This window comes from Psammomys obesus, unplaced genomic scaffold (assembly GCF_907164565.1).
Source record: "Psammomys obesus unplaced genomic scaffold, mPsaObe1.curated_primary_1811, whole genome shotgun sequence".
Classification (NCBI taxonomy): Eukaryota; Metazoa; Chordata; class Mammalia; order Rodentia; family Muridae; genus Psammomys; species Psammomys obesus.
In genome coordinates this window covers 5,895,100-5,921,962 of record NW_026585504.1, presented here as the reverse complement: position 1 = coordinate 5,921,962, position 26,863 = coordinate 5,895,100, and the positions used below count along the sequence as shown (strand labels likewise).

The window sequence follows — 26,863 nt, the reverse complement described above, 5'->3', positions numbered from 1 at the left end:
CCCTTGGGTTTTATTAGCACTTTGAAGCTTGCTAGTCCTGCATCTCATTCTGTCCATGTCTTCACATATGGATGCCGTAATAAGCCACCTTCACTTTGTTTGTCATGACCGTGCTATTACCAATGCTGCCTTCAAACCATACTTCACAGAGTATAACATTACAACTGCTCCATGAAGGGCAAACCTAATCCAACAACTATAAAAGGACAATATGGACTGTATGTCTGGGGAGTCTGTCCCTGTGAGCACCCCAGGACAGGGACCCTGCCTGCTCCTAGGGCATGGCTGCGCTGGTCCTAGCAGACACCCCTTTTGTGGAAGCTTGAAGATCTTCATACTAGGACCAAACTGTTTTCAAGGATACGTGGGTGAAAATCGGTCTTGTCCCCAAAGAAGTTAACAAACTGGGTGCCATTGTAAAAGTAGCCTGCAGGTAGGGGGTCCAAGTGGCGCTTCACCTGTTGAAAAAGAGTCCTGTTGAATTATCTGACAACTTTTTATCATTGCATTCATTCATTCATTCATTCAAAACAAATAAGCAGAACTGTGCATGGTGGCACATGCCTTTAATGTCAGCATGCTGCAGGAGAGGTAGGTGGATCTCTAGAAGTTTGAGGCTAGTCTGGTCTAAATAGTGAATTCCAGGCCAGCTAAATGCATAGGTGTCTTGGTAGTTGACAACCACCTGTAACTCCAGTTCCAGGGGATTGGACACTCTCTTCTTGCTTCTGCAGGCACCAAGCATGATGCAGATACTGGGACTAGTGACAACCCATGATGGGCCTTGGACTGTGGCTTTTGGTCTTTTGTTCCACGACCCTTGAGAAAAGGACTCTGTGGGCCTGAGCCTGGGGAAGAGGCTTAGGAGGCTCACCCAGGAAATCTCATCTTGACTTTAGGATCCCACAGCCTTCCCACAAGCAGCTCTGTCTACACAGCTTTCTTCTGGGCCTCAGTTCTCTTCTGTGTGGTTTATCTTAAGCAGAGATCTTCTGAAAGTACTTGGGCAGGGAGAGAAGGCCAGGCCTCCCATTACCCAGGCCTCTTATGGGTACCAGATCTCTTCCACCTCAGCTGCTGTCATAGCAGAAGGTGCCACTCCACTTACTGAAGCTACAAGGTCCCCTTTGTGCCCTGAGAGAAGCAAGACTGCCAGGATGTCCTACAAATAGACCCTTACTCTGGAACCCAGGACAGCACTACAAGTCCAGGACAAGCCACTGAGGGGAGGCTAGGGCAGGGCACTCACATGGATGTTCTTGATCTCCTGCTGGGTCAGCATTCCCCTGGTTTTCAGAGCTTTCCTCTGAGGTCTCTATGCAATGCAGAAAAAATACACATTTCAACAGAGCAGATGGAGCACAGGGTAGTTGAAGGCTCAAAGGAGTTCGGGGGCCAGTCCTGTGTCAGGGATCCCAGAAGAGGGAAGAGTGTATGAACTGGCTTTCATGGACATGCTGTCTTGCTTTTCTGCTCCTCTGAAGAAATGACTTTTCTCCACAGAACCTTGCAAGATAGGCAGGCTACAAAGTGTGGCTGAGCCCCGTGCTTTGCACATGGACACGATCTGCCCCTCAGCAGGCTCTCATGCTTATGCCACAGCAATGGCAGATAACCAACAGCCTCACAAGGCTATACTGAGAAACCCTCACTACAAACAAACAAACAAACAAACAAACAAACAAACACTGAAGTCAGCCTGGCATTCACAGTGAGATCCCACCTAACCACCTCAGCTGAAACACCTAACCTCCTAAAAACACCTCCTTAAAACAGAAGCAAAGGCAGAGGAGCACAGCCACATGAGGCAGCTCATAGCTCCTACAAGACTATCACCAATGCAGAAAGGCCAGGACCCAGGATGAGCCACACCAATGATACTGTCTGTGCTAGGAGGCTTAGCACCACAGCTTCTAGAGAATCTATGGGTAAGGATACACAGAATCGGTGTTGGAGAGATACCTCAATGGTTAAGAATACTGGCTGCCCTTCCAGAGGACCTGGGTTTGATTAATAGCACCCCAAATCTCTATCTCCAGTTCCAGGGAATCTGTCCTCTTCTGGCCTCCACAGGCACCAGACATGCATGTGGCACACACGTTTATATAGGCAAAGCACTCAAACATATACAATGAAATAAATAAAAAGTACAGAGGGCCACTCCAGAGGCTACACAGAGGGTCTAGGACAGCCAGGGCTAGGTGTGGTGGTATACAAGCTTGATTCCAATACTACGGACTTAGGGGTTCATAGGGTGGATTTCTGAGTTCAAGGCCACCCTGGTCTACAAAGTGAGTTCCAGGGCAGTCACAGCTACAAAGAAAGACCCTGTCTAGAAAAACAAACAAACAAACCAACAGACAAACAAACAAACAAAAACTAACCTAAAGCAGGACACAGTATTTCCATGTCTGCTTGGAGTTTACCCCTACAGGTTTCTTCCTAATCCCAGTATGTCCTTAAGAGTGTTGGCTGAGGGCTGGAGAGATGGCTCAGTCTCTCCACTGAGAGTCTCAGTGAAGTTTGCCCTTCCAAAGGACCCAGGGTTCAACTCCCAGCACCCAAATGGCAGCTCACAACTGTCTGTAACTCCAGTTCCAGGTGGTCTGACACCCTCACACCAATGCACATAAAATTAAATTAAATAAATTATTAAAGAAAGAGTGTTGGCTGAGCCGTGAGGTACAGACTACGGGTGCTGGAGGAAAGGAAGAGGGTGAGTGGCCTGTGCTGGTCCTATCCAGGCTCAGCTGTATGAGCTTTCCATAAGTCACCTGCTTAGCTGACTGTCGAAGCCAGTCTTTGAGGGTGTCCTCCTTCAGGGAGCAGCCAATGAACACAAGGTAGCATTCTGGCTGCCCACTGTCTTGAGGTGTGCTTCTTGAGTTGGGGGGTGGCGTGGGCCCCTCCAAAACCGGCACAATGCTCAGGGAGTTGGTTAAAGTGTTGTGGCAGACCTCCATAGTCTTTTCAGAATCTGCACAGAGAACACATTTGTCCCTGAGACCAAATACCAAAAGAATGCTACACTGTAACCATGTTGGCAGGCTGCCAGACTCCAAGGATTGACATGATGGGTAGTGGCAAGGTAGAAAGGATGGGCTGGAAGGGTATGGCTTGGCTGATCAGACACACACTGTTAGCTGGGCAGAGGGACACGAGAGGAGGAGCCGACCCTTCACCGTGGCATCTGCAGCACTGTAAAGGAATCAGTGCCTGCACTGACAGACACACCCAGGGAAGCAGCAGCTTCTCCCCAGGGGCTGAATGCACTGTCTGCTGTGGCACAGTGGACTAGGCAGTACCTGGCAGCCTGAGGGTCAGCAACCTGAGGAAGGGAGCTGGGGTGGTGGCTCAGTGATGAAGATGACTTGCTGATGCTCTCCCAGAGGGCCTGAGTTTGATGCCTAGCCACCACACACTGGCTCACACATCTAATTCCAGGTCAGGGGACCAAATGGGCACCAAGCACATATGTGGTCCATACACATGCAGGTTGGTAGAACATCCATAAAAGTAAAACAGAGCAGATTTGTGAAAGAATGGAAGGAAGCATGAGCACACATTAGCTGTGCTTCAGGGGCCTTGGTCTACAACTTGACCTGATGACTCTTGTGAAGGAGCTGTACTGCTCACTGGAGTTCCCTGTGCCAAGATGTAAAGGCGGCCTCCGAAGAACCCCTTCAGCCCTTCATTGGTAACGAAGTGCTGTGCTTCTGTCTTTTCTGCCTCTGGACTAAGCAACGTTGCTCTTTTTCCTTGGCATTTGCTCTTCTTCCCCAACACTGAGCTGACTGGTTTGAGGTCTCCTCTGGCTACTGAACAAAAGGAGGGAAAGTTCCAAGGCTTTGGGCATACTGGGACTGTGTTTTGTTAAGCCCTGGATAAAAAAGAGGCCATGGATAGCTCAAGGGGTGGGGTGGGGTTCTTTGGAAGGAGAGTTGAGGAGAAACACCACAGGAGGCTATGCCCATACCATGAGCTGAAACACCACACTACCAGGACTCACCCCATTTACCTGAAAACTTCACTTTGCCAAGGATGTGGTAGATGTTTCCAGAGAAGGGACTTGGCTTGATGGAAGACTGAATTGCTGGTAGAGGAAAAAGACAGGAATGTCAGCTACCTGGAAGCAGAGGCCAAGCTTAGGCCAACATAGCTGGAAAGGTCAGAGCCAGAGGAAGGTCTGAGGTTCAGAGCTTCCACCTCCATCCCCTCCCACCCAGGGCCTCTGCCACTATTCCCATGGAGTGAGCGAAGTGTGGCCACACACAATCAGAAATGGAGCTTGGACCCCCCCATACCTGCGTTACCCTGACAGTGGGGAGAAGAGGGTGTGAGGCAGGCCACAGTCACAGCTCACCTTTACACTTGGCCACAAAGCGGGTTTTCTCCAGGGGACGGTCAAACCACACACAGATCTGAACCATTAGCGGAAAGACGGATCCGGAATCAAATTTGCCTTCATACCTTAAAATATTTTTTAAAATGTAAGAACACATAACTTTTTAAATTGACAGACTCATGTATACATATAGTAAATTGTAGTCCCTTTCGCTCCATCTACTCAGTGTCTCGGGGCTTTGGTTTTGCATATACTATCTTGGGATGAACTATGGGTCATTTGCTCTATAAGAGCGGTCCTCTTTTACTAATACACTATTTTGTTTACAATGTACTTTCCTTTTTCTTTTTTTTCCCTATATGAACTAGGGTCTTATCTATCTCAGGTTAGCCTTGAACTTGCTATAATAAAATGAAGGCTGACCTGAAATTTCTGATCCTCTGGGAATCCATCTCCTAAATGTAGCACTTAACACCATGGGGACCATACCTAGTTTACATGGTGCTAGTGACTGAACTGGGCTTTGTTTTTTTTTTTTTGGGGGGGGTTGTTTTTCAAAATAGAGTGTAGCTCTGTGCAGTCCTAGCTGTGCTAGGATTAAAGGCACAGAGCGTTGTGTGTGTGCTACTGTGCAAGTGCCTTAACAGCTGAGCTACTTTCCAGCTCCCAAAACTGTTCACTCTTTTTGTTTTCTTTTTTTGTTTGTTTGTTTTGAGACAGTGTCTTTCTTTTTAGTCCTGGCTGTCCTGGAACTCACTCTGTAGACTAGGTTGGCCTCAGACTCACAGTGATCTACCCGCCTCTCCCCCCTGAGTGCTGAGATTAAAGGCCTGCGCTGCCGCCACCGAGCTGCAACACTTTCTAGTACGTGCTCCTCTGTTTCATTGTGAGACTGGGAAGCATGTGGTCCCCTGGAGCACACCTTCTTGAGAACACAGGCCTACCTTCTTTGGACTAGCAGTAGTTCCCTAAAGCCCAGGGCTTGTTACACTCCCTCAGACCCCAGTGACCCACACTTGGCCACCCTGCCCTGCCCTTCTTTCAGTACTCCAAGACACCCATCTCACTGTGGGTAGCTTAAACTACACAGATTTCTCGAGAAGGAACTAAGGAGATGGGATGCCATTGCTGTTTTTCTTTAGTTTTCTGCTCAGCAGTCATGATACTTGTCACAGACCTATGAATAACAAGGCTAAACTGAGCATTAAATTAAGAAGCTTTTTAAAAACTTTGAGACAGGGTATCACTACTGTGCTTAGGCTGGTCTCAAACTCTTGAGGATATGGGATTATCAGGACGTACATACATACACAATACCTCAACTGAAAGCTCTAGAAAAAAAAAGAAGCAGACACACCCAAGAGGAGGAGACGGCTGGAAATAATCAAACTCGGGGCTGAAATCAATAAATTAGAAACAAATAAAACAATTCAAAGAATCAATAAAACCAAGAGCTGGTTCTTTGAGAAAAATCAACAAGATAAACAAACACTTAGCCAAACTGACAAAAAGGCAGAGACACATCAGCCAAATCAACAAAACCAGAAATGAAAAGGGGGACATAACAACAGACACCGAGTAAATCCAAACAATCATTAAGTCTTACTTTAAAAGCCTATGTGCCACAAAATTTGAAAATCTAAATGAAATGGACAATTTTCTTGATCAATTCCACTTACCAAAGCTGAATCAAGACTAGGTAAATAAATTAAATAGCCATATCCCCTAAGGAAATAGAAGCTGTCATCAAAAGTCTCCCTTCCAAAAAGAGCCAAGGGTCAGATGGTTTCAGCACAGAATTCTACCAGACCTTCAAAGAAGAGCTAACACCAATACTCTTCAAACTAGTCCACAAATAGAAACAGAAGGAACATTACCAAACTCATTCTATGAAGCCACAGTCATCTTGATACCTAAATCCTCACAAAGACCCATTAAAGAAAGCGAATTTCACACCCATCTCCCTTATGAACATTGAGGCAAAAATATTCAATAAAATACTTGCAAAATGAATCCAAGAACACATCAAAGAGATCATCCATTATGACCCATGTATGCAGGGATAGTTCACTATATGGAAATCCATCAATGTAATCCACCACATAAACAAACTGAAAGAAAAAAAAACCCCACATGATAATCTCCTTAGATGCTGAAAAAGCATTTGATAAAATCCAACATTCAATCACATTTAATGTCTCAGAGAGATCAGGGATACAAGGCACTTATCTAAACATAGTAAAGGCGATATACAGCAAGCCTATAGCCAACATCAAACTAAATGGAGAGAAACTAAAATCAATCCCACTGAAATCAGAGACAAGGCAAGGCTGCCCACTCTCTCCATATCTCTTCAACATAGTTCTTGAAGTCCTTGCTAGAGCAATAAGATAATTAAAGGAGATCAAGGGGATTCAAATTGGAAAGGAAGAAGTCAAAGTATCACTATTTGCAGATGATATAATAGTATATCTGAGTGACCCCAACAATTCTACCAGGGAACTCCTACAGCTGATAAACACCTTCAGCAAAATTAACTTAAAAAATAAAATCAGTAGCCCTCCTGTATACAAAAGACAAATGGGCTGAGAAAGAAATTAGAGAAACAACACCCTTCACAATAGCCACAAAGGACATAAAGTACCTTCGTGTAACACTAACATACAAGTCAAAGACTTGTATGAAAAACTTCAAGTCTCTGAAGAAAGAAGTGGAAGATATCAGAAGATGGAAAGCTCTCCCATGCTCATGGCTTGGTAGGATTAACATAGTAAAAATGGCCATCTTCCCAAAAGCAATTTACAGATTCAATGCAATTCCCACCAAATTACCAATACAATTCTTTACAGACCTTGAAAGAAAAATTCTCAACTTCATATGGAATAACAAGAAACCCAGAATAGCTAAAACAATTCTCTTCAATAAAACATCCTCTGGAGGTATATCCATCCCTGATCTCAAGCGGTACTATAGAACAACAGTAATAAAAACTGCATGGTACTGGCATAGAAACAGACTGATGGATCAACAGAATCAAATAGAAGACCCACACACATATGGACACCTGATTTTTTACAAAGATGTCAAAACCATACAATGGAAAAAAAGATAGCATCTTCAACAAATGGTGCTGGTCTAACTGGATATCTACATGTAGAAAAATGAAAATAGATCTACACTTATCACCCTGCACAAAACTAAAGTCCAAGTGGATCAAAGACCTCAACACTAAACTTGAACAAAAGTGGGGAAGAGCCTTGAACTCATTAGTACAGGAGACAACTTCCTGAACAGAACACCAGCAACACAGGCTCTAAGATCAATAATAAATGGGACCTCATGAAACTGAAAAGCTTCTGTAAAGCAAAGAACACTGTCGTCAGAACAAAACAACAGCCTGCAGATTAGGAAAGGATCTTCACTACCCCTATATCTGACAGAGGGGTAATATCCAGAATATATAAAGAACTCAAGAAGTTAAAAAGAATCAAATCAAGTAATTCAATTAAAAACTGGGGTACAGAGCTAAACAGAGAATTCTCAATAGAGGAATATCGAATGGCAGAGAAACACTTAAAGAAATGCTCAATGTCCTTAGTCATCAGGGAAATGCAAATCAAAACCACCCTGAGATTTCACCTTACACCCATCAGAATGGCTAAGATAAAAAACTGAAGTGACAACACATGCTGCAGAGGATGTGGAGAAAGGGGAACCCTCCTCCACTGCTGGTGGGAATGTAAACTTGGACAACCACTTTGGAAATCAATCTGGTGCTTTCTCAGAAAATTAGGAATAGTGCTACCTCAAGATCCAGCTATACCACTCCTAGGCATATATCCAAAATATGCTCAAGTGCACAACAAGGATATCTGTTCAATCACGTTGTAGCAGCTTTATTTGTAATAGCCAGAATCTGGAAACAACCCAGATGTTCCTCAAATGAGGAATGGACACAGAAATTGTGGTACATTTATACTATGGAATACTACTCAGCAAATAAAAACAAGGAAATCGGGCTGGAGAGATGGCTCAGAGGTTAAGAGCACTGACTGTTCTTCCAAAGGTCCTGAGTTCAATTCCCAGCAACCACATGGTGGCTCATAACCATCTATAGTGAGATCTGGTGCCCTCTTCTGGTATGCAGGTGTTGATGCAGGCAGACTACTGTATATATAATAAATAAACAAATCTTTAAAAAAAAAAAAAAAAAACAAAAAAAAAAACAAGGAAATCATGAAACTTGCAAGCAAATGGTGGAAACTAGAAAAGATCATCCTGAGTGAGGTATCCCAGAAGCAGAAAGACACACATGGTATATACTCACTTGTAAGTGGATATTAGACATATACTATAAAATAAACATATTAAAATCTGTACATCTAAAGAAGGTAAGCAAGAAGGAGGACCCTGGATAAGATGCTCAATCCTCATTCAGAAAGGCAAATGGGATGGACATCAGAAGAGGGAGAAAACAGGGAACAGGACAGGAGCCTACCACAGAGGGCCTCTGAAAGACCCTACACTGCAGGGTATCAAACCAGATGCTGAGACTCATAGCCAAATTTGGGCAGAGTGTAGGGAATCTTATGAAAGAAGCGGGAGAGGAAAGACCTGGAGGGGACAGGAGCTCCACAAGGAGAGCAACAGATCCAAAAAAATCTAGGCCCAGGGATCTTTTCTGAGACTGATACTACAATCAAGGACCATGCGTAGAGATAACTTAGAACCCCTGCACAGATGTAGCCCATGGCAGCTCAGTCTCCAAGTGGGTTCCTTAGTAAGGGGAATGGGGGCTGTCTCTGATGTGAACTCAGTGGCTGGCTCTTTGATCACCTCCCCCTGAGGGGAAAGCAGCTTTACCAGGCCACAGAGGAAGACAGTACAGCCAGTTCTGATGAGACCTGATAGGTTACGGTCAGATGGAAGGGGAGGAGGACCTCCCCTATCAGTGGACTTGGGAAGGGGCATGGGAGGAGAAAATGGAGGGATGGAGGGGTTGGGAGGGGATGAGGGAAGAGGTGCAGCTGAGATACAAAGTAAATAAATTATAATAAATAAAAAAATAAATTAAAATTTAAAAAAGATTTACTTATTTTATTATGTATACATTGTTTTGCCTGCATGTTCAACTGAGTGCCAGAAGAGGGCACCAGATCTCATTATAGATGGTTGTGAACCACCATGTGGTTGCTAGGAGTTGAACTCAGGACCTCTAGGAGGACAACCAGGGCTCTTAATGCCTGAGCCATCTCTCTCTGGCCAAGTTTTAACAATGTTTCCTACTAAACCATCCTTGTAAATTGACAGAAAGAAAATATCCATTCTATACAGGGACAGATGCAGTCAGGGCTCGAAAATAGGTTCTGGGACAGGAGAAATGACTCACCAAAGTGCTTGCCACACAAGTGTAAGAACCCATATTCAGGTCACCAGAACTAAACCAGAAGTGTTGATTTCTGTTACATGTGCCTGTAACCCCTGTGTCGGGATGAGACAGGTGGATCCTAAGGGCTTGCTGGCCAGCCAGGGTAGCTACAACAGTGAGCTTCAGGTTCAGAGAGACATTCTCTCAAAACAGAGGAAGACATCTGAAGCTGCCGGCTGGTCTCCACATGCTCATGCAGACAAGTGCACCTGCACACACATCAACACTTATATTTGTTTAACAGAGAGGGAGGGGAGGGAGGGGAGGGAGAAAGGAAAAAAATAGGTTTAGAGCTAAATATTGTGGTTCAGGCCTTGATTGTGGCACTCGGGAGGCTGAAAAAAGACTACCATTAGTTCAAGACCAGCCTAGGTACATAGTGAGATAGTGTCTCAAACAAATAAAAACCAAAACAACAACAATAACCCAACCCATAACAACAAAAAGCCTGGCAAAATAGAGCAAGTCTGCAATCCCAGCACTTGGGAGTTGAAGGCAAGAGAAGAGCAGGAAGGGTAGGAGGTTCAAGACTAGCCTGGGATATGGGGCTGTGTCTGGAAAGTAGGGTCTGGACGTGGACAACCTGGCTTGGAATCCAGCCCATTAAGTAACTAGCTGTATCTTGACATGTCACTAAACTTCTTGCTGCTTCTGTTATCTCATCTACAAAATGTGAAGAATAATGGCATTTATTATATATTATGCTGATATGAGAATAAGGAAGCCAAGACAGGCAAAACTCTGAAGCAGCGTGCACAGCAGAGCTTCCTGCTGTCGGGAGAATGTTCTGGTTCTGTCTGGTTCTGCACTGCCCAGCACTGTGGCTGCCAGCCATAAGCCGCCACAATTAACTCTAAATTTTGTTTGAGTTTTATCAACTTATATTTACACTGTGCTCAGCAGCTAGTCCAGAGCAGTCTCACAGGACAATGCCTGGCCCAGGTATGGCTCAGGTGATGATATTACAGTACGTCTATGCTGGCTTTTCATCTCTCCATTCTCCTCTTTCTGGGCTTCTTGGGCTGTAGGCAGCTGCAGAGAACTTTCCATAGGTCTTATTAGCAGAAGCCTCACTACCAGGTGAGCAGGCAAGAGGGCTGACAGGGCAGAGTGCTTTTCGACCCGGGGAGTGTAAACTCTGGTGTCACCACACAGAAACACTGTACTTGGTGCCTGTCCCAAGAGGCAAGGCTACTGGCGCATGGCAGGCTACCCTGGCCAGCAGTGACCCTTGCAAAGCATATTTACAATTGGCATTTCTGCTCTCCTTGCTGTAGATAAATAAGCCATTTGGTTCACATTCTTTTTAACGCTCCTACTCAGTAAAGATACTTGCCAGCCGGGAAACATTAAGTATCGAGAACGTAGCATCTGGGGGCTTGAAAAACTATTCTCTGAGAGAATCAGTTCAATGTCTTCATTCCTTTAAAAACAAGAGAAGACCCAGGTTAATTGGAGCTAAATATGAAGATGAATTATGACAATATAATCATTAATGTTAACTTTTTTCCTCCTCACACATGCATGCATTTTTTTCTGACAAAGAATATAAAAATTAGCTGTATGTATAACAGTTTACTTCTAAATACTTCAATATGCTTCTTCTGAGAATAGTTTCTCAAAAGCCAGGGCATGGTGACACACACCTTTAATCCCAGCACTCAGGGAGGTAGAGGCAATCCATGTGAGTTCAAGGCCAACCTAGTCTACAGAGTGAGTCCAGGACAGCCATGGCTACACAGAGAAACCCTGTCTCAAACAAACAGACAAACAAACAAACAAACAAACAAACAAACAAGTATAGTTGAATAGTTTCTCATAGGCAGAGGCAGGCAGATCTGTGAGTTTGAGGACAGCTTGGTTTACATAGTGAGTTTCAAACCAGCTAGAGCTACACAGAAACGCTGTCTCGTAATAAACAAAACAAAAACTACCAAAAAAATAAAAAAATGGATACTTTCTCTTATAGGACCACAATATACTATTATATCTGAGGAATTTAGTCCTATGATCAGCAACAGTTAAATGTAGAATTTCATTTCAGGCCCTTTCCCTAACTCACTGATTCAGAAAAAAGTTTCCTTTTTTTTTTGACACAAGGCTTCATGTAGCCCAGGCTGGCCTTGAACTAGCTGAGGACGACCTGCTCCTCCTACCTCTCCTTTCTCGAGTGCTAAGATTACAGACCGGAACCACCAAGCCTGGCTGATGTGGTAGGGATCAGAAGCCAGGCACTGCTGTTTTCTTCACTGACTCGCAGCAGAGGCACATGAGAGCAGAATGGCCCATCACTGCTTCTGCTGTTTAGTCATTTGCTCAACACGGTGCCTGCCAGATGTTACGAGTGTAAAGGTGAGGGGCTGGAGCGCTGGCTCAGAGCACTTGATATTCTTAAAGGTCTGATGTGATTCCAGGCTTGCCTAAGAGCTCACAACCATCTTTAATTTTTGTTCTAGGGGATATGATGCCATTGTCTGACCTTCCCAGGCACCAGGCAAACATGTGGGGCACAGAGTCATGTCTCCAGCCTGCATTATGTCTGTATGTAACTAGGGACTGGACCTGAGGTGTTGCACCTGCTAGCAAGCACGCACCACTGCGCCCAGCCTTTTACATGGGTGCTGAGGACTGACCTGGGTCCTCATTCTTGTATGGAATGCACTTTACTGACTGAAGTTTTCCTGGATAACTTCACTGTTTTTTTTTTGTGGGAGCACATCTGAAATTGACTTCTGGCTTCCATGCACAGGCCCACAGAGACCTCCGAAGTGCTGTTTAGAGGTGTGTGCATGGGGGAGGGATGAAGGGGCTGGAGAGATGGCTTAGTGGTTAAGAACACTGGCTGCTCTTCCAGAGGATCCGGGTTCAATTCTCTGCACCCACATGGCAGCTCACAACTCTCTGTAACTCCAGGATCTGACACCATCACACAGCTGTACATGCAGGCAAAACACCAATGCACATGAAATAAAAGTAAAGAAAGAAAAGTGGGTGCACACATGTGGCCATGGGGTATGTGCGGAGGTTATAAAATAGCTGTGGAGTCAGTTCTCTCCTCTAGAATGCTGATTCCAGGGATCACACGTAGACTGTACTACTTAGTGGCACGTGGTGCTCTTGCCTGCTGAGCCATCTTGCCTGCCCCTCGCCTGTTTTTCTTTCTCGTTCCTCTTCTTTCTCCTTCCTTCCTTCCTTCCTTCCTTCCTTCCTTCCTTCCTTCCTTCCTTCTTCTTTCTTTCTTCTCCTCCCTCCCTTCTTTCCTTCTTTCCTTCCTTCCTTCCTTCCTTCCTTTCTTCTTTCTTTCTTCTCCTCCCTCCCTCTTTCCTTCCTTCCTTCCTTCCTTCCTTCCTTCCTTCCTTCCTTCCTTCCTTTCTTGAGACAGGGTTTCTCTGTGTAACCTTGGCTGTCCTGGACTCGATTTGTAGATCAGGTTAGCCTTGCAAGAACTCACAGAGATCTGCCTGCCTCTGCCTCCCTGAGTGCTGGGATTACAGGCATGCTCCACTGCGCCTGGCTTGGTTTTTGTTTGTAAGACAGGTTCTCAGAATGTAGCTCAGCTGGTTGAACTTGAACTCATTGTAGCTTCCCAAATGCTGGAGATTCAGAAATGCACATCATGCCCAGCATACGCATACACACACACACACACACACACACACACACACACACACACACACACACTACTTACATGGTTTGAAAAACTGAAACTATATAAAATATTCCTTTGAGTCTGCCAAATCAAATCGCTACATAACAAGTGCTATTTTGTTTTATAAATTCTATTATTAGTTTGTAGTTTGGACTAAGATCATGTAGTAAAGAGATCATTTCTCTGTTCTCTACATCATCTCTCTCACACCTTAACATGGATCACTGGAGACAGTTCTGATTTCTATTCAATGTGTAAGAATGAATCTGCCAGAACAAAGTATCTTAAAACATTATAGCCTAGTTGTAAATGGGGTCTTGGTGACTTTTACATAGCATTAAAAGTACTTTAAGAAGGGTATGGTAGTGATTGATTTTAATACCAGAGCTTAGTAAGCAGGTAGGTCTCTCTGAGTTCTAAGCAAGTAGAGCTGCAAAGTGGGACCCTCTATCAAACAAACAAAAACAGCACTTTACTGGGCTGGAGAGATGGATTAGCAGTTAAGAGCATTATCTGCTCTTCCAGAGGATCCTGGTTCAAGTCTTAGCATCCACATGACAGGGCACAACCATCAATAACTTCAGTTCCTGGGTATCTGACACCCTCTTCCGGCACCCATGGACGCCAGGCATGCATATACTGCACACACACACACACACACACACACACACACACACACACACTCTCGAAAAATATCTACATACATTAAAAAAACAAAACAGCACTTTATTAATTTTTTTACATTTCATGTGTGTGTGTGTGTGTGTGTGTGTGTGTGTGTGTACAGCACAGCACGCATGTGAAGGTAAGAGGACACCTTGCAGCAGTGTATTCTTTCCTTCCACCACGTGTGTCTGAGATCTACGGGGACACCCTGTGAGCCAGCCAGGGGCTGAATCTAGGAAAGAAGGGCCCAGTCTCTGTGAGTTTACCTTGTTACAATCCCATTTTCTGCAAGAATGAAGGCTGCAGCAGGATTGGCAGCCCTGATCAGTGTCTGCAGCTGGACAAGGAGAGGGTGCCTCTGCTCCATCGTGTGACTGGTAAACACCACATTATTCACCAAGCCTGAAGAATAAAACCAGAAATGTATCAGCCTTCAGAATCCTGATTGGGGGTGCAGGTTCACACAAACATGGTCTGTTTCTCCTTCCACTGACCATCTTTTCTTGATCACCTCTGCCCCAGACCTGTGACAGACCTAGCCACCTCTTCTAGGAACTGCCATCTTTCTTCTTTCTTTTCTTTTTCTTTTTCCTTCTTTCTTTCTCTCGGTCTCTCTCTCCCCCTCCTTCCTTCCTTTTTTATTTATTACAATTTATTAATTTTGTATCCTGGCTATAGCCCCCTCCCTTATCTCCTCCCAGTCCCACCTACCATTCCATTTTCTCTCCCTATACCCCTTCCCTAGACCACTAATGGGGGAGGACCTCCTCCCCTTCTATCTGATCCTAGTCTAACAGGTCTCATCAGGACTGGCTGAATCATCTTCCTCTGTGGCCTGGCAAGGCTGCACCCCCCAGGGGGAGGTGATCAAAGAGCAGGCCATTGAGTTCATGTCAGAGACAGACCCTGCTTCACTTACTAGGAAACCTGCTTGGAAACTGAGCAGTTTATGGGCTTCATCTGAGGGTCTAGGGTCTAGGTCTTCTCCATGCATGGTCCTTGGTTGGAGTATGGTCTTTGCAGGTCCCCCTGGGTCCAGGTTTGTTTTTTTTTTTTTTTGACGGGAGGGGGTGTGTGTGTGTCTCTGTTGGTCTCTTTATGGAGCTCCTGTCCCCTCCAGGTCTTTCTATCTCCCCCTTCTTCCATAAGGTTTCCTGAACTCTACCCAAAGTTTTGCCATGAGTCTCAGTATCTCCTTCAATACCCTGATGGATAGAGTCTTTCCCTGTCTTCTCCTACTTCCGATGTCTATCCTACTTGCCCTTCTAAATGAGGTTTCAGCCTCTTCCCTAGGGTCCTCCTTGTTGTTTAGCTTCTTTAGGACTATAGATTTTAGTATGTTTTTCTTGTATTATATATCTAATATCCACTTATAAGACATATGTGTCTTTTTGCTTCTGAATTGGCACATGTTAGGAGTACATGGGCTTTGCCTCTTAGTGGCTTCACTTCCTAATCTCATATATTTTGTTTTGTATGTTTGGCTTTTGTTTTGTTTTAGAGACAGGATTTCACATTGTAGCTTTGGCTGACCTGCAACTCACTATGTAGACCAGAATGGCCTTCAGCCTGTGGTGATCTTTCTGCCTCTGCCTCTGCCTCCTGAATGCTGGGATTATAGTTGTGCTCTTTCTGAGACATGGTTTTACTTAAGATACAGCTCTAGCTTGTCTGGAAATCACTGTGTAGAGTGGCCATAAATTCACAGTAATCCTTCTGACTCAGGATCCTACATATTGGGATTACAAACGTGGGCCACCAAGCCTAAGTGCTGTTCCCTTTTCCACATACAGTGTATGCACTGTAAAAACTTCCAGGAGCTGGCTCTCTCCTACCATGTGGGAAACAGGAATTAAATTCAGGGCGTCTGGTCCTGGTGGAAGACCTTAACCACTATGGCATCTCACAAGTCTCCAAACTGATTTAACTTCTCTTAAGTCAGTATTTTGGCTGTTACTCGAAGTTCTTGATCAAAGAGCTTTTCCACACCCCTTACATCCAACCTTATCACAAGCTGGTGTCACCTGCCTTCAGCAGCTCAGCCCACAGACATCCATTCACCACCAAGCATCCACTACACATTAGGTGCTGACAATTAGTATACTCTCAGAGTCACACAATTCCAAGATCAGCACTGACACAGATATTTATACAGTGACATGCTAAGAAAGGGGAGCCTATGTAAGGATTTGTACAATGGGTAACAATGACATCACTCCACAACTTCTGTGAAAACGTAAGACCCACAAAACTATGGAGAATTTAGTAACCAACGAAGTTATTACCCATTCAAACATAATCATACTTCTTCCAAACTCACACTTATTTTCACAATTATAAACATAGTTTACACAGTTCTCATCGCCATTTCTGCTCTAAGATGACTTGCCTTTTTGGGGGTGAGTCGGGGTCTCATGCAGCCTAAGATATGGTAGAACTCACAAAGTAACTGAGGATGATGGCCTTCAAGGCCTGATCCTCCTGAGTTCAGGGATTACAGGCATGCTCTGGCTTATGGGGTATTAGGGATCAAACCCAGAACTTCTAAACTGCTAGGCATGCACTGAAACCCATCGAGAACCTTTCCACTTGCATTCTGTTATTCAGTGAAATTATTGAGACTTCATCTCACTTTGTAGCCTTTGCTGGCCTGGAACTGACTATGCAGATCAGGCTGGCTTTAAACTTACAGAAATCTGCCTTGCTATTCAATAATTTTTAATTAATTAATTATTTTTGGTTTTTCAAGACAGGGTTTCTCTGTAGCCCTGGCTGTCCTGGCATTTGCTCTGTAGATGAGGCTGGCCTTGAACTCAGAGATCCTCAGAGATGCCTCCTGAGTGCTGAGATTAAAGGCATGGACCAGTACATTTGCCTCAATAATTTTATTTATATCACATTGTGAAAATGTTAAGCATAGGGGCTGGAGATATGTCTCAATGGTTAAGATCACTTGCTGTTCTTGCACAGGATCCAGGTTTGGTTCCCAGGATCCATATGGTGGCTCACAATCATCAGTAGGCATGTGCACGGTGTACAAACATATACACATGTTTATGTATACATACATGCAGGCAAAACACTCATAAAAATAAAATGAAAATCATTTAAATATGTACCAAACTAGAAAAATAGCCCCACCTTCTGGTTTTAGTGGTGAATCAGTGATACTCTAACATTGCATGCCAAGGAACCCAATGCTCTCAGACCCATGAGAGCAGCAAGCCTTCTGTGGGTCAGGTTCACAGGATGGGAAAGTCTTCCCCCTACTCACGCATGGTTGTTACAAAAGGTTAGTCATGAGCTAAAACCAATTACTGTAGTCAAACTGCTTCTCTACAGAGTGCTCCTACCAAGGTTAGCTAGCCACCCTTTTCCCTCAGCTGTATACAATAAACCTCTCTCCTTGGTCAGCTGTATACAATAAGCCTGACTCCTCTTTCAGCTGTATATAATGATAGATCTGAGTTTCCCAGCTGCTGGTCCATCTCCACCAGTGTTCATGGCCCACCCAATCCCAGCTTTTCTGTAGGTGTGCCTGCTCTTTCTTCATTCCCATTACCCAAGTCAGGTTTTTAAGACCCAGACACACAGGTCCTGACACCCACCAGAGGAATTTTTTTTAAAGTCAACCTCAGATATCAGTGATGGGACTGAAAGTATACACTACCATAGCTGGTTTTGCTTTATTTTATATTTTTAAAGATGTTTATCTATGTGTATGTGCCTGCATGAATTTTTGTGCACCGTGTGTGGCCCAAAGAAGCCAGGTGTTAGATACCCTCAACTGGAGTTATAGAAGGTTGGTAATCACCATAGTTATAGAGGGTTGTGAGCCACCATATTGGTGCTGGGAACCAAACCTGAGCCCTGTGGAAGAGCAGCAAGTGTGTTTACTCACTGAGCTCTCTCTATAGTCCATTTCTTTTATTTTAAAAGGCTCACATTCCAAAGGCTACTCACATTCCCTTTCATGTTAAGATAGACTGTCCTCTGCCAGTGCCAGGGAAACCTCTGAATGATGGGCACACTGACGATATCTGTGCTGTGACGCCCACATTTGGAGGTTGCAGGGAAATAACAAATGCTGGCTTGAAGGCTTGATGCCAGATCCCCAGGCCTTGGTGCAGCCCAGCCACAGGAAGCCAATGGAGCCTTTAGAAACCAAGCAAGCCTAGGTCAGAAGGCCATGCCCAAAATGTGGCACCATGGGCAAGCCGATGGAATCCCTTAAAGTCTCAGTACATCCTGGGATTGGCAAAAAAGGGAGCCAGACCCTGTAAAGTGACTGAGATTACCATGGGCAGAAGAAAGAACAATGTGGTGGGTCTTGTAGTAAGGAGACAAGAAAAGCTAAGAGACCTGCAGAGGCCCAGAGACTATAATATTACCTTGGCCAGAAGGGGCAAGTCAAGTCAGTACAAACTTGCCCTTCTAAGTACTATGTACCAGGGTCCCAGGCACAGCCCTGGCCTGCCCCTTTCCTTGCCCAGGTTGTGGGGCTTGTTAGGTGAACCCTGTCTAATGTTCTGCTTGCTATGTATGGTATAGACTAATTTTGTAGGGTAGGATTCTAGGTCAGGAACTGGGCACAGAAAAGGGACTTTACTTCATCTCGAAAAAGCAAAAGGATTATCTCCAGCATTCCTTAGTCCAGCTATGTAAACTGCCACTTGCCAAGAGGAAATGCCATCTGTGATGCAGGTAGAGCACTGTCTGGCACACAGGGCAAACAGGCCACAGTGAGAAGTTTCACCTTATTGGGGTCAGGAGCTTCTTTCTGCTCTGTATCAACAGTGAACACCAAGGCATCCAAAAGGACAGGATTTGGCTTGTGTGGCAGTACACGCCTTTAACCCAGCACTAAGGAGGCAGAGACAGGCAGATCTTGTCTTATTTCATTAATGAAATATCCTATTATGTTCCAAGGGAATTCAGCCTGCCTCAGCCCAGAAGGATGAACACTAGAAGAGGTTTTCTGGTTGAGGTCAGAGTCATGGATAATGAGGACAGAGCTATTCCTCAAGGCTCTCTGCCAGGGGAGCCTGACCATCTGTGCTTATGCTCCACAAAGAGAAGTGGAAAGATGCTGAAAGGCAAATGTCAAGATGATGGCTTTCAACACTGACAAGAAGACGGGTCAAGGCAGGCCAGTAAGTTGTTTGTTTGTTCATTTGAGATGGGACTGCTCTCACTTTGTAGCCAAGGTACCCTTGAAGGTGTGACAATTCTCCTGCTTCATCCTCTGATTTGGTGAGTCACCAAGCCCAGGTTGGTCAGGAAGTGCCAAGCAGATACTTCAACTTCCTCAGAAGTTATCACGGTCTAGTCAGCCTTCATTTTCCAGCTGTAGCTCTAAAATCTGTCACAGTTCCTCTATCAAGACCAACTTATTTTTTACTGAATAATCAGAAAAAAGTCAGTCAGCCAATAATGAATGAATGAATGAATGAATGAATGAATGAATGAATGAATGAATGGAAGAAAGAAAGTCAGGGTGGGTGAAAGAAAAAGAAAGGAAGGAAGGAAGGAAGGAAGGAAGGAAGGAAGGAAGGAAGGAAGGAGAGAGAGAAAGAGAGAGAGAAAGAAAGAAAGAAAGAAAGAAAGAAAGAAAGAAAGAAAGAAAGAAAGAAAGAAAGAAAGAAAGAAAAGAAAAGAAAAGACAGAGTGTCTTAGCTAGTAGTGGTACATACCTTTAATGTCAGAACTGAGAGGTTGAGGGAGGAGGGTCTCTGTGAGTTCCAGACCAAGCAGAGTGATAGAGAGACCATGTGTCACACACACACGGTCTCACTAGATGATCCTACCACCCAGCCTGCCACTGCTACCCTCTGACAGAAATGGCAATCCTGTTTTTTCATATAGCATCTTACTATATAGTCCAGATTGGCCTGGAACTCACTCTGTAGACCAGCCTGGCCTCTAACTCTGAGAGATCCACCTGCCTATGCCTCCTGAGTGTTGGGATTATAGGTGTGAACCATGCCTTGCTAGAAATGACAATTTTTAAAAATTTTTATTAGTTTATTTACTTCACATCCTGAGGGTGCTCCTTCCCTCCCTAGAAATGACATTTCTTTTTGTTTCTTTTTTGTCTTTTTTAATTTTTGAGACAGAGTTTCTCTGTGTAGCCTTGGCTGTCCTGGACTTGCTCTGTAGACCAGGCTGGTCTCGGACTCACAGAGATCACCTGCCCTGCCTCCCCGAGTGCTGGGGTCACAGGTGTGCACACTGCACCCACCTGGAAATGGCAGTTCTTGAAAGCATTCCACGTTAGCTATCCCCACCCTGCTCCAGATGCCGGCGCCGCCCCACTCGCCCGCTTGCAGTGTCCCACGGGCTGGTCTGGCGCAGACTTGCCTCAGTTCTGACCTGTCTCTGAGGTCATCTTTTCCCTTCACAGGTGCAAAACTAATGGGTTTTCGTTGTTATTTTTGTACTTCCATTGAGGTCTCTGCAACATTAAGCATAACTGATTTTTCCCATCCTTGATATTTTAAATACTGTTTGTTTCTGTTTCATCTTTCAGTCTTCCAATCCCCTTCACATCTCTGGTCCTCTAAACTTTTAAATGCCACATCTGGATATTGAATATCTGTGCCTCTGGTTTTGGTCATGGCTTCCAAGCCCAGAACCAAGGACTAGACAGCCTCCCATGTTATCTCCTGTTCTAATGTTCTTTCTTGTGCTTCCTATTCAAGGACAGCTATCTCCAAGTTTCCTAATCCTCTAAATTAGAAAGCAGAGGCATCTTGAGAATATCTCTTTTCCAATTTATGTCCCACAGCTAGTTTGTCAACCGGTCCTACCAACAACCTCCACAAGACCTGAATCTGCCAGTTGGCACATACCTTTAATCCCAGCACTTGGGGTAAGGGAGTCAGGGCAGAGGCAGTTCGGATCTCTAAGTTCGAGGTCAGCCTAGTCTACAGAGCAAATTCCAGGACAGCCATGGCAACACAGAGAAAACATGTCTTGAAAAATCAAACTACCACTATCACCACCACTACTACCAACAACAAACCCTGAGTCTGCTAGGATAAGACATTAGAGATGGGCCCAGACTGCTGCTGCTGAAGGCAGGCACGACAGTTTACTAATCCCAGCAGTTGGGACATTGGGAGGTAGAAGCAAGCAGGAGGATCAGGGAATTCAAGGTTAATTTGGGATACATAGTGATTTGAAGCCAGGGGGGACTACATGAGATTCTGTCTCAAAAAAGCAAAGGGGGACTGCTACTACCTGGCATACCAAGTCCAACAAGAACATTCTTCCTCCTCAGACTCCTGCCTGAGCAGCAGCCAGCTCAACTCTCTGCCAAGACAACAGTGCTGTTTTTGCTGTCCCTGTGGACTGGCAATGGGATCAGCGGGGCACAAGTATGCTGGGGACACCAAGTTGTTTTCTTCTATCGGATACTTGCTTGCTGGGCTGATTCAGAAATCTCAACCCCACACCAAGCACATCCCTAAACAGTCCCCCATCTCCCCAGGCACATCCCCTGTCACCCCCCTACACCTCCCAGGCACATCCCCTGAGAGCGCTGAGCATCTCAGCAGCACTGCAGGGGACTTATAATTTATTCTGGATCTCCAGGAGCCTAACAATATTGCTGACCAAGAGGCTCCATTTACTTTTCATCGGCTGCAAGGCCAGGGCAGGAGGGCTGCTGCTGCTGCTGAGGGAGCATTAGTACATTAAGAGAGAATCCCCGGGGTTGTGTCTACCCAGCAGGACACAAGGAGGTTGTCAGAGTTTTCCCTGGACCAATTCTGTATGTTGTGGACTTCAGAAAGGCAGCAGCATGAAGAAAAGCCTACTGCATTTGATCAGAATGTGACAGGCACATAAACAGAAAGTCGAACATACTGCTTACCTTGTGAACACTGGTCGAGACATTTAGGAAAGAGAAATCTAAGGAGAAAAAAAGAATTTCAAAACCAGTTATTTCAGAGTTGTCATTATTTCCCACAAAAGCATGAATCTGACTGATAAAACAAATGCCAGGGGGTCATGAGCACTGATAGCACTATAGTCATCCAAGACATTCATAGTTTTGAACCAAAGTTCATGTTCCATAGAAATTCCTACATGGCACATTGCAGGGAGGATACTGGAGCACCAACAGCTCTTCAGATCACAAGAAACTTGCCTAGGAGCTTGCCCTATCCAAGCTCCACATTTGTAATTTTTGGGGTTCAGTGAAGTACTTTATCATTGAGTTGCTGAATTACAACCTCAGCCCAAGCTAGTCTTTTAGAAATATATACTGTTGGGACTAGAGAGGTGGCTCAGCAGTTAAACGCACTGGGTGCTCTTGCAGAGAACTCAGGTTTGATTCTCAGCACCCACATGGCAGCTCACAGGCATATGAAAATCTAGTTCGAGGATCCTACACCCTCTTCTGGCTTCCACAGCTCTGCATGTATGTGGTACACATACTTATATGCAAAACACCCATACACATAAAATAAAAATAAATCTTTAAAAAAATAAAAGAGATACCTTTTTGAGTAAAAGGAAATATGAAGGGAAAATGATATGGGTCATAGCCAGAGAACTGTACTAGGGGCCTTCAGTGTCAAAGCTTTTGTTGTGTAAAGTTATTTAATATTTTGTCTGTATATGCATGTACATGAATCTTTCCCTGCTGAGCCATCTTGCTGGCCCTACCATTCTTTGCTTTCTTTCTCTTTCTTTTTCTTTCTTCTTTCTTTCTTTCTTTCTTTCTTTCTTTCTTTCTTTCTTTCTTTCCTTTCTTTCTTTCTTTCTCTTTCTCTCTCTCTCTTTCTTTCTCTCTCTCTCTCTCTCTTTCTTTTTCTCTCTCTCTCTCTTTCTTTCTTCCCACAGAGATTCTCCTGCCTCTGTCTCCCAAGTGCTAGAATTACAGGCATGTGACACATGGCTGGACTTGCCATGTTTTTCTTGTCTCTTTATGTGTAGCCTATGACCTCAGTTCCTCTTTAGTCTTTTTTTAAGTGTTGGGGGGTCAAACCCAGAGCACTCTGTGTGCTGGGAAAGCACTCTACAACTGAACTATACCCTCAGCCCAATCCTCCTCTCAAATCTAAAACAGAACAGAACAGAAGCAGCAAGTTGACTGACTGGACAGAGGAAGAGAGAGGTGGGAAGATCCGTTAGCATCGGGTATGGTGGTGCAGGCCTGTAACAGGAAGTACTTAAAGAGGCTAAGGCAGGGCTTAGGAGATGGAGGTATTCTTCCCTACAAATCAAGACCAGCTGGGTTTCCAGAGGCCCATCTCCAAAACACAGACACAAACAAACAAACAAAAACAAGATGGAGAGGATCTTTGTCTCTTTAGTATGCTGAAGGAAAAAAAAAAAATCACTCATAGGACTTTAATTCCAGCAACTAGGGATGTAGAGGCAGGCAATCTCTGTACCTCTGTACAGTCAGGGATACATAGTGAAACCCTGTCTCAAAAAAAAAAAATAGATAATTAAAATGAAAGTAAGAAAAAATTTTCAATGTTATAATGCTCCTCTTAGAGAAGGGAGCTGTCCACTGCTCAGAGCAGCTGCCTTGCATCACATCTACACAAAACGAGCAGTAGACAAGCAGGCAGACTGACTGAATTTTGCTCTTATACACTAGCAGAGGAGGAGTCAGCTGAGGACTGGAAAAGCTGGCTAAGCACCCTGCTCAAGGCATTCCGCACCAAAGGCCTGTAGCAAGGTCTAGGTCAGTCCAGCTCCACAGAGCTCCACAGTTCCCAAATCAGCTATGAGATGTGTAGGAGCACACACAATAGCTGGTAACACACCACAGGAACCAAGTTTGGTGAATACTATTTTAGGCTGTGAATCCAGTTCTCTTGCCCGACTCTTTCACGGTTTAAGATTCTCAGGAGGAACCCCTGTGTGCTAAAAGCAGGTCCAAAAGACAGGAACAAAGGAAGCAATAGCCACACCAGAGGCTGACTTCACTGATGTGTGTGTGTGTGTGTGTGTGTGTGTGTGTGTGTGTGATTATACAGTCCACTACACACCTGCTATACAACAAATATATTCTTAGAAGTATCTGTGTCATTAAGTGCCTATGATTTTGAAGTGCAATCACTTAGGGCTTTCTTGGGACCAAAGATTTCCCATAAGGCATCATATCCTATCAGAAGGCTGGACATAAAACCTCTGACAAGGGAAGGGGCCGATGAATTGCTGGCGTGAAAGCTGGAAGAGATAAGTATTTCAAACACATGGACTTTATGTTGACCTTGTATTGCTGTGATAATCCAAGGCAACTCATAAAAGAAAGTGCTTAGCTGGCCTCAGGTGGCTAGAGTCATGTTGGAGGAACAAAGGGAGGGTGGCAGGAACAGCTGAGAGCTTACATACCGATCCACAAATAGGAGGACTTCAGAAAGAATTAGGAATCACTCCAGCCTTTTGAAACCCCAAAGCCAGTGACACACCTCCTTCAACAAGGCTATACCTCCTAATCCTTCCTAAACAGTTCCATCAACTGGGGACCAAGCATTCAAATACATGAGCCCCTGGCAGGGGCATTCTCATTCAAACCACCACGTGTGCATGCATGACTTCTTAAGAATGGAATGAAATGTCTAATATCTTTATATTCTTGTCCTTCCAATTAATATGGTGGCTTTCTTTTCTTTTTTGGTTTTTTTTTTGTTTTGTTTTGTTTTGTTTTTTTGTTTTTTTTTTTTTTTTTTTTTTTTTGAGACAGGGTTTCTTTGTGTAGCCTTGGCTGTCCTGGAAGTAGCTCTATAGAACAGGTTGGCCTTAAACTCACAGAGATTCGTCTGACTCTGTCTCCCAAGTTGCTGGTATTAAATTGTGCACCACCACTGCTGCTGGTGGCTTTGTTCTTAAGCCAACTAAAAGATACTGGTGTTTCTTTTTTTGTTATTAGAGACAGGGTTTCTTGTACCCTATGCTGCTGTTCGTATTTAAATATTCACTTAATTTAGCTTTACTTCTGTATTTAATTATACACTTACCTCCAATCATATCTTATTAAAACCATGTCTGTACTCATGTTGGCATACTCATTTATTGCTTCCTTGTTTGTTTTACTTTTTTTTCTCTCTCTCTTTTTTTTTTTTTTGAGGCAGGGTATTTCACTCTGCTATAGGTCAGGCTGGCCTTGAGCACCTACTTAGTCAAGTATTTTTAAATTTGAGACAGAGTTTCATTGTAGCCTAGGCTGGGTTCTAAGTAGCGATCTTCCCATCCCTGCTTCTTGAGTGCTGGGATTATAGGCATTTAACCACCACATTTAGCTTTTGTCAGATTTATGTATTTCCTCCCTCCTTCCCTTTTTCCTTCCCTCTTTCTTTCCCCCTCTACCATTTTTTGCAGTGCTTGGGATTGAATATATATAATCGGGCCCATTATATCCATGTGGCCAGCCCCCAACCCTGGGCTGCCCACCTCCAACAGCTGTGACTAAGCATGAAAAGACAAGGCTCCTGCTCTCACAGGGCTAATGAAGCCCGTCGTCCATAGTCTCATTTATTGTATGGTTTCACAAGCCAAACAAGCATAAAGACCTGTCTCATGGCGGGAAGGGAAAATCACCACAGTTCATGTCAACACCATGTTGTGGGCTGGAGGCCCTCCCAGGTGTCTACCTGTGCTCCATGTAGCAGCTCAGGGGCTCCACACACGCTGTGACGGCACCAATGGTGAAGCAGGACTTGACATTGGGGTCGGGGTGAGTCTGCAGGGCCTGGACAACATCAATGACATCCGTGTAGCTAAAGGAGAGAGCACAGGGTCAGCTTCCTGGTTAGGGCTACAGAATAGGGGAAGAGGGGAGCGGTGAGTGCTGAGTGGGTGAGGGCTGAAGGGAGACCCCAAGAGAAAGGCTGCCATAGAGTCCCTGCGTTACCCCCAGAGTCCACAACGGACTGCTTCACTCCCAAGTTCTTTTGGCTTCCCTGAAGGGGAAGTGTGTGTGGAAGAGCCAGCCTATTCTGAGGTCAGAACAGAGTGGCAGGGGCTCTGAGGGCTGGACAAGGGCGGGGCTGTGTTTCCTACTCATAACTCAGGAGCTCCTGCCAGAATCTGCTGTCCTTCCTTCCTTCCCCCTCTCCTCCCATTCCCCAAGGTCATCAGATCCGTCACTTTGAGGTCTTCCCTTAGGAGTGTTTGTAATCTAAGCCCTCAAACCGGTTCCTCCCAGGTTCCTGCTACTCTAGGCCCAGGGTTCTTTACTCTTTCAGATGCTAGGCCAAGAGAGCCATGTCCACTTTGATTCCACTTTTTTCTCAGTCTCAGTGTATATCTGGAAGAGATCACTGCCAACACTCCCACTGGGCCCAGACAGCTACTGTCCTTCACCTAGGCCACCACAATGGTCTCCCAGCTGACCCCTACTTTTGTTCTGCCTCACTACTGCAAACTGCTCTTAACACGGAAACCACAGGGCTGTGCTAAGCCCTCTGACAGATCTCATTACTGCTGTGCCCAAAACCCTCCAGTGGTTTTCAGGGCAAAAGCAGAGGCCCTTACAGTGGCCAGGCAGCCCTGTACCTTCTCACCTCTCACAGCCAGCAGGGAATTTCATCATTCATCCTGTCCTTCCCCTAATCCAACCATGCTGGCCTCCTGGGTCCTCTCTGAACATGCCAGCACACCTCTACCTTTGTGCCCTGTCGCCTCGGGCTGGAATGCTCTTTTCTGCTGCCATCTGCCTGGCTGGCTTCCTTCAGGTCTCTGCTCAAGTGTCACTTTGTTGGTGTTTGTGGTGCTGGAGACGGAACTCACGGAGTGGTGCACACGCTAGCTG

General features: G+C 44.9%; 1 protein-coding gene across 1 annotated transcript in view; it reads right to left on the bottom strand.

The window, feature by feature from the left end:
* Dnaaf9 (dynein axonemal assembly factor 9) overlaps positions 1 to 26,863 on the bottom strand; it is a 129,786-nt gene that overhangs the window by 3,164 nt on the left and 99,759 nt on the right. The window contains exons 28-36 of the mRNA XM_055610800.1: positions 25,704 to 25,829; positions 21,965 to 22,002; positions 14,355 to 14,490; positions 11,110 to 11,196; positions 4,364 to 4,470; positions 4,019 to 4,093; positions 2,775 to 2,977; positions 1,250 to 1,315; positions 365 to 458 (exon numbers count right to left, since the gene is read on the bottom strand). Coding sequence (XP_055466775.1) covers positions 365 to 458; positions 1,250 to 1,315; positions 2,775 to 2,977; positions 4,019 to 4,093; positions 4,364 to 4,470; positions 11,110 to 11,196; positions 14,355 to 14,490; positions 21,965 to 22,002; positions 25,704 to 25,829 — 932 coding nt within the window. The remainder of the gene's footprint in view (positions 1 to 364; positions 459 to 1,249; positions 1,316 to 2,774; positions 2,978 to 4,018; positions 4,094 to 4,363; positions 4,471 to 11,109; positions 11,197 to 14,354; positions 14,491 to 21,964; positions 22,003 to 25,703; positions 25,830 to 26,863) is intronic.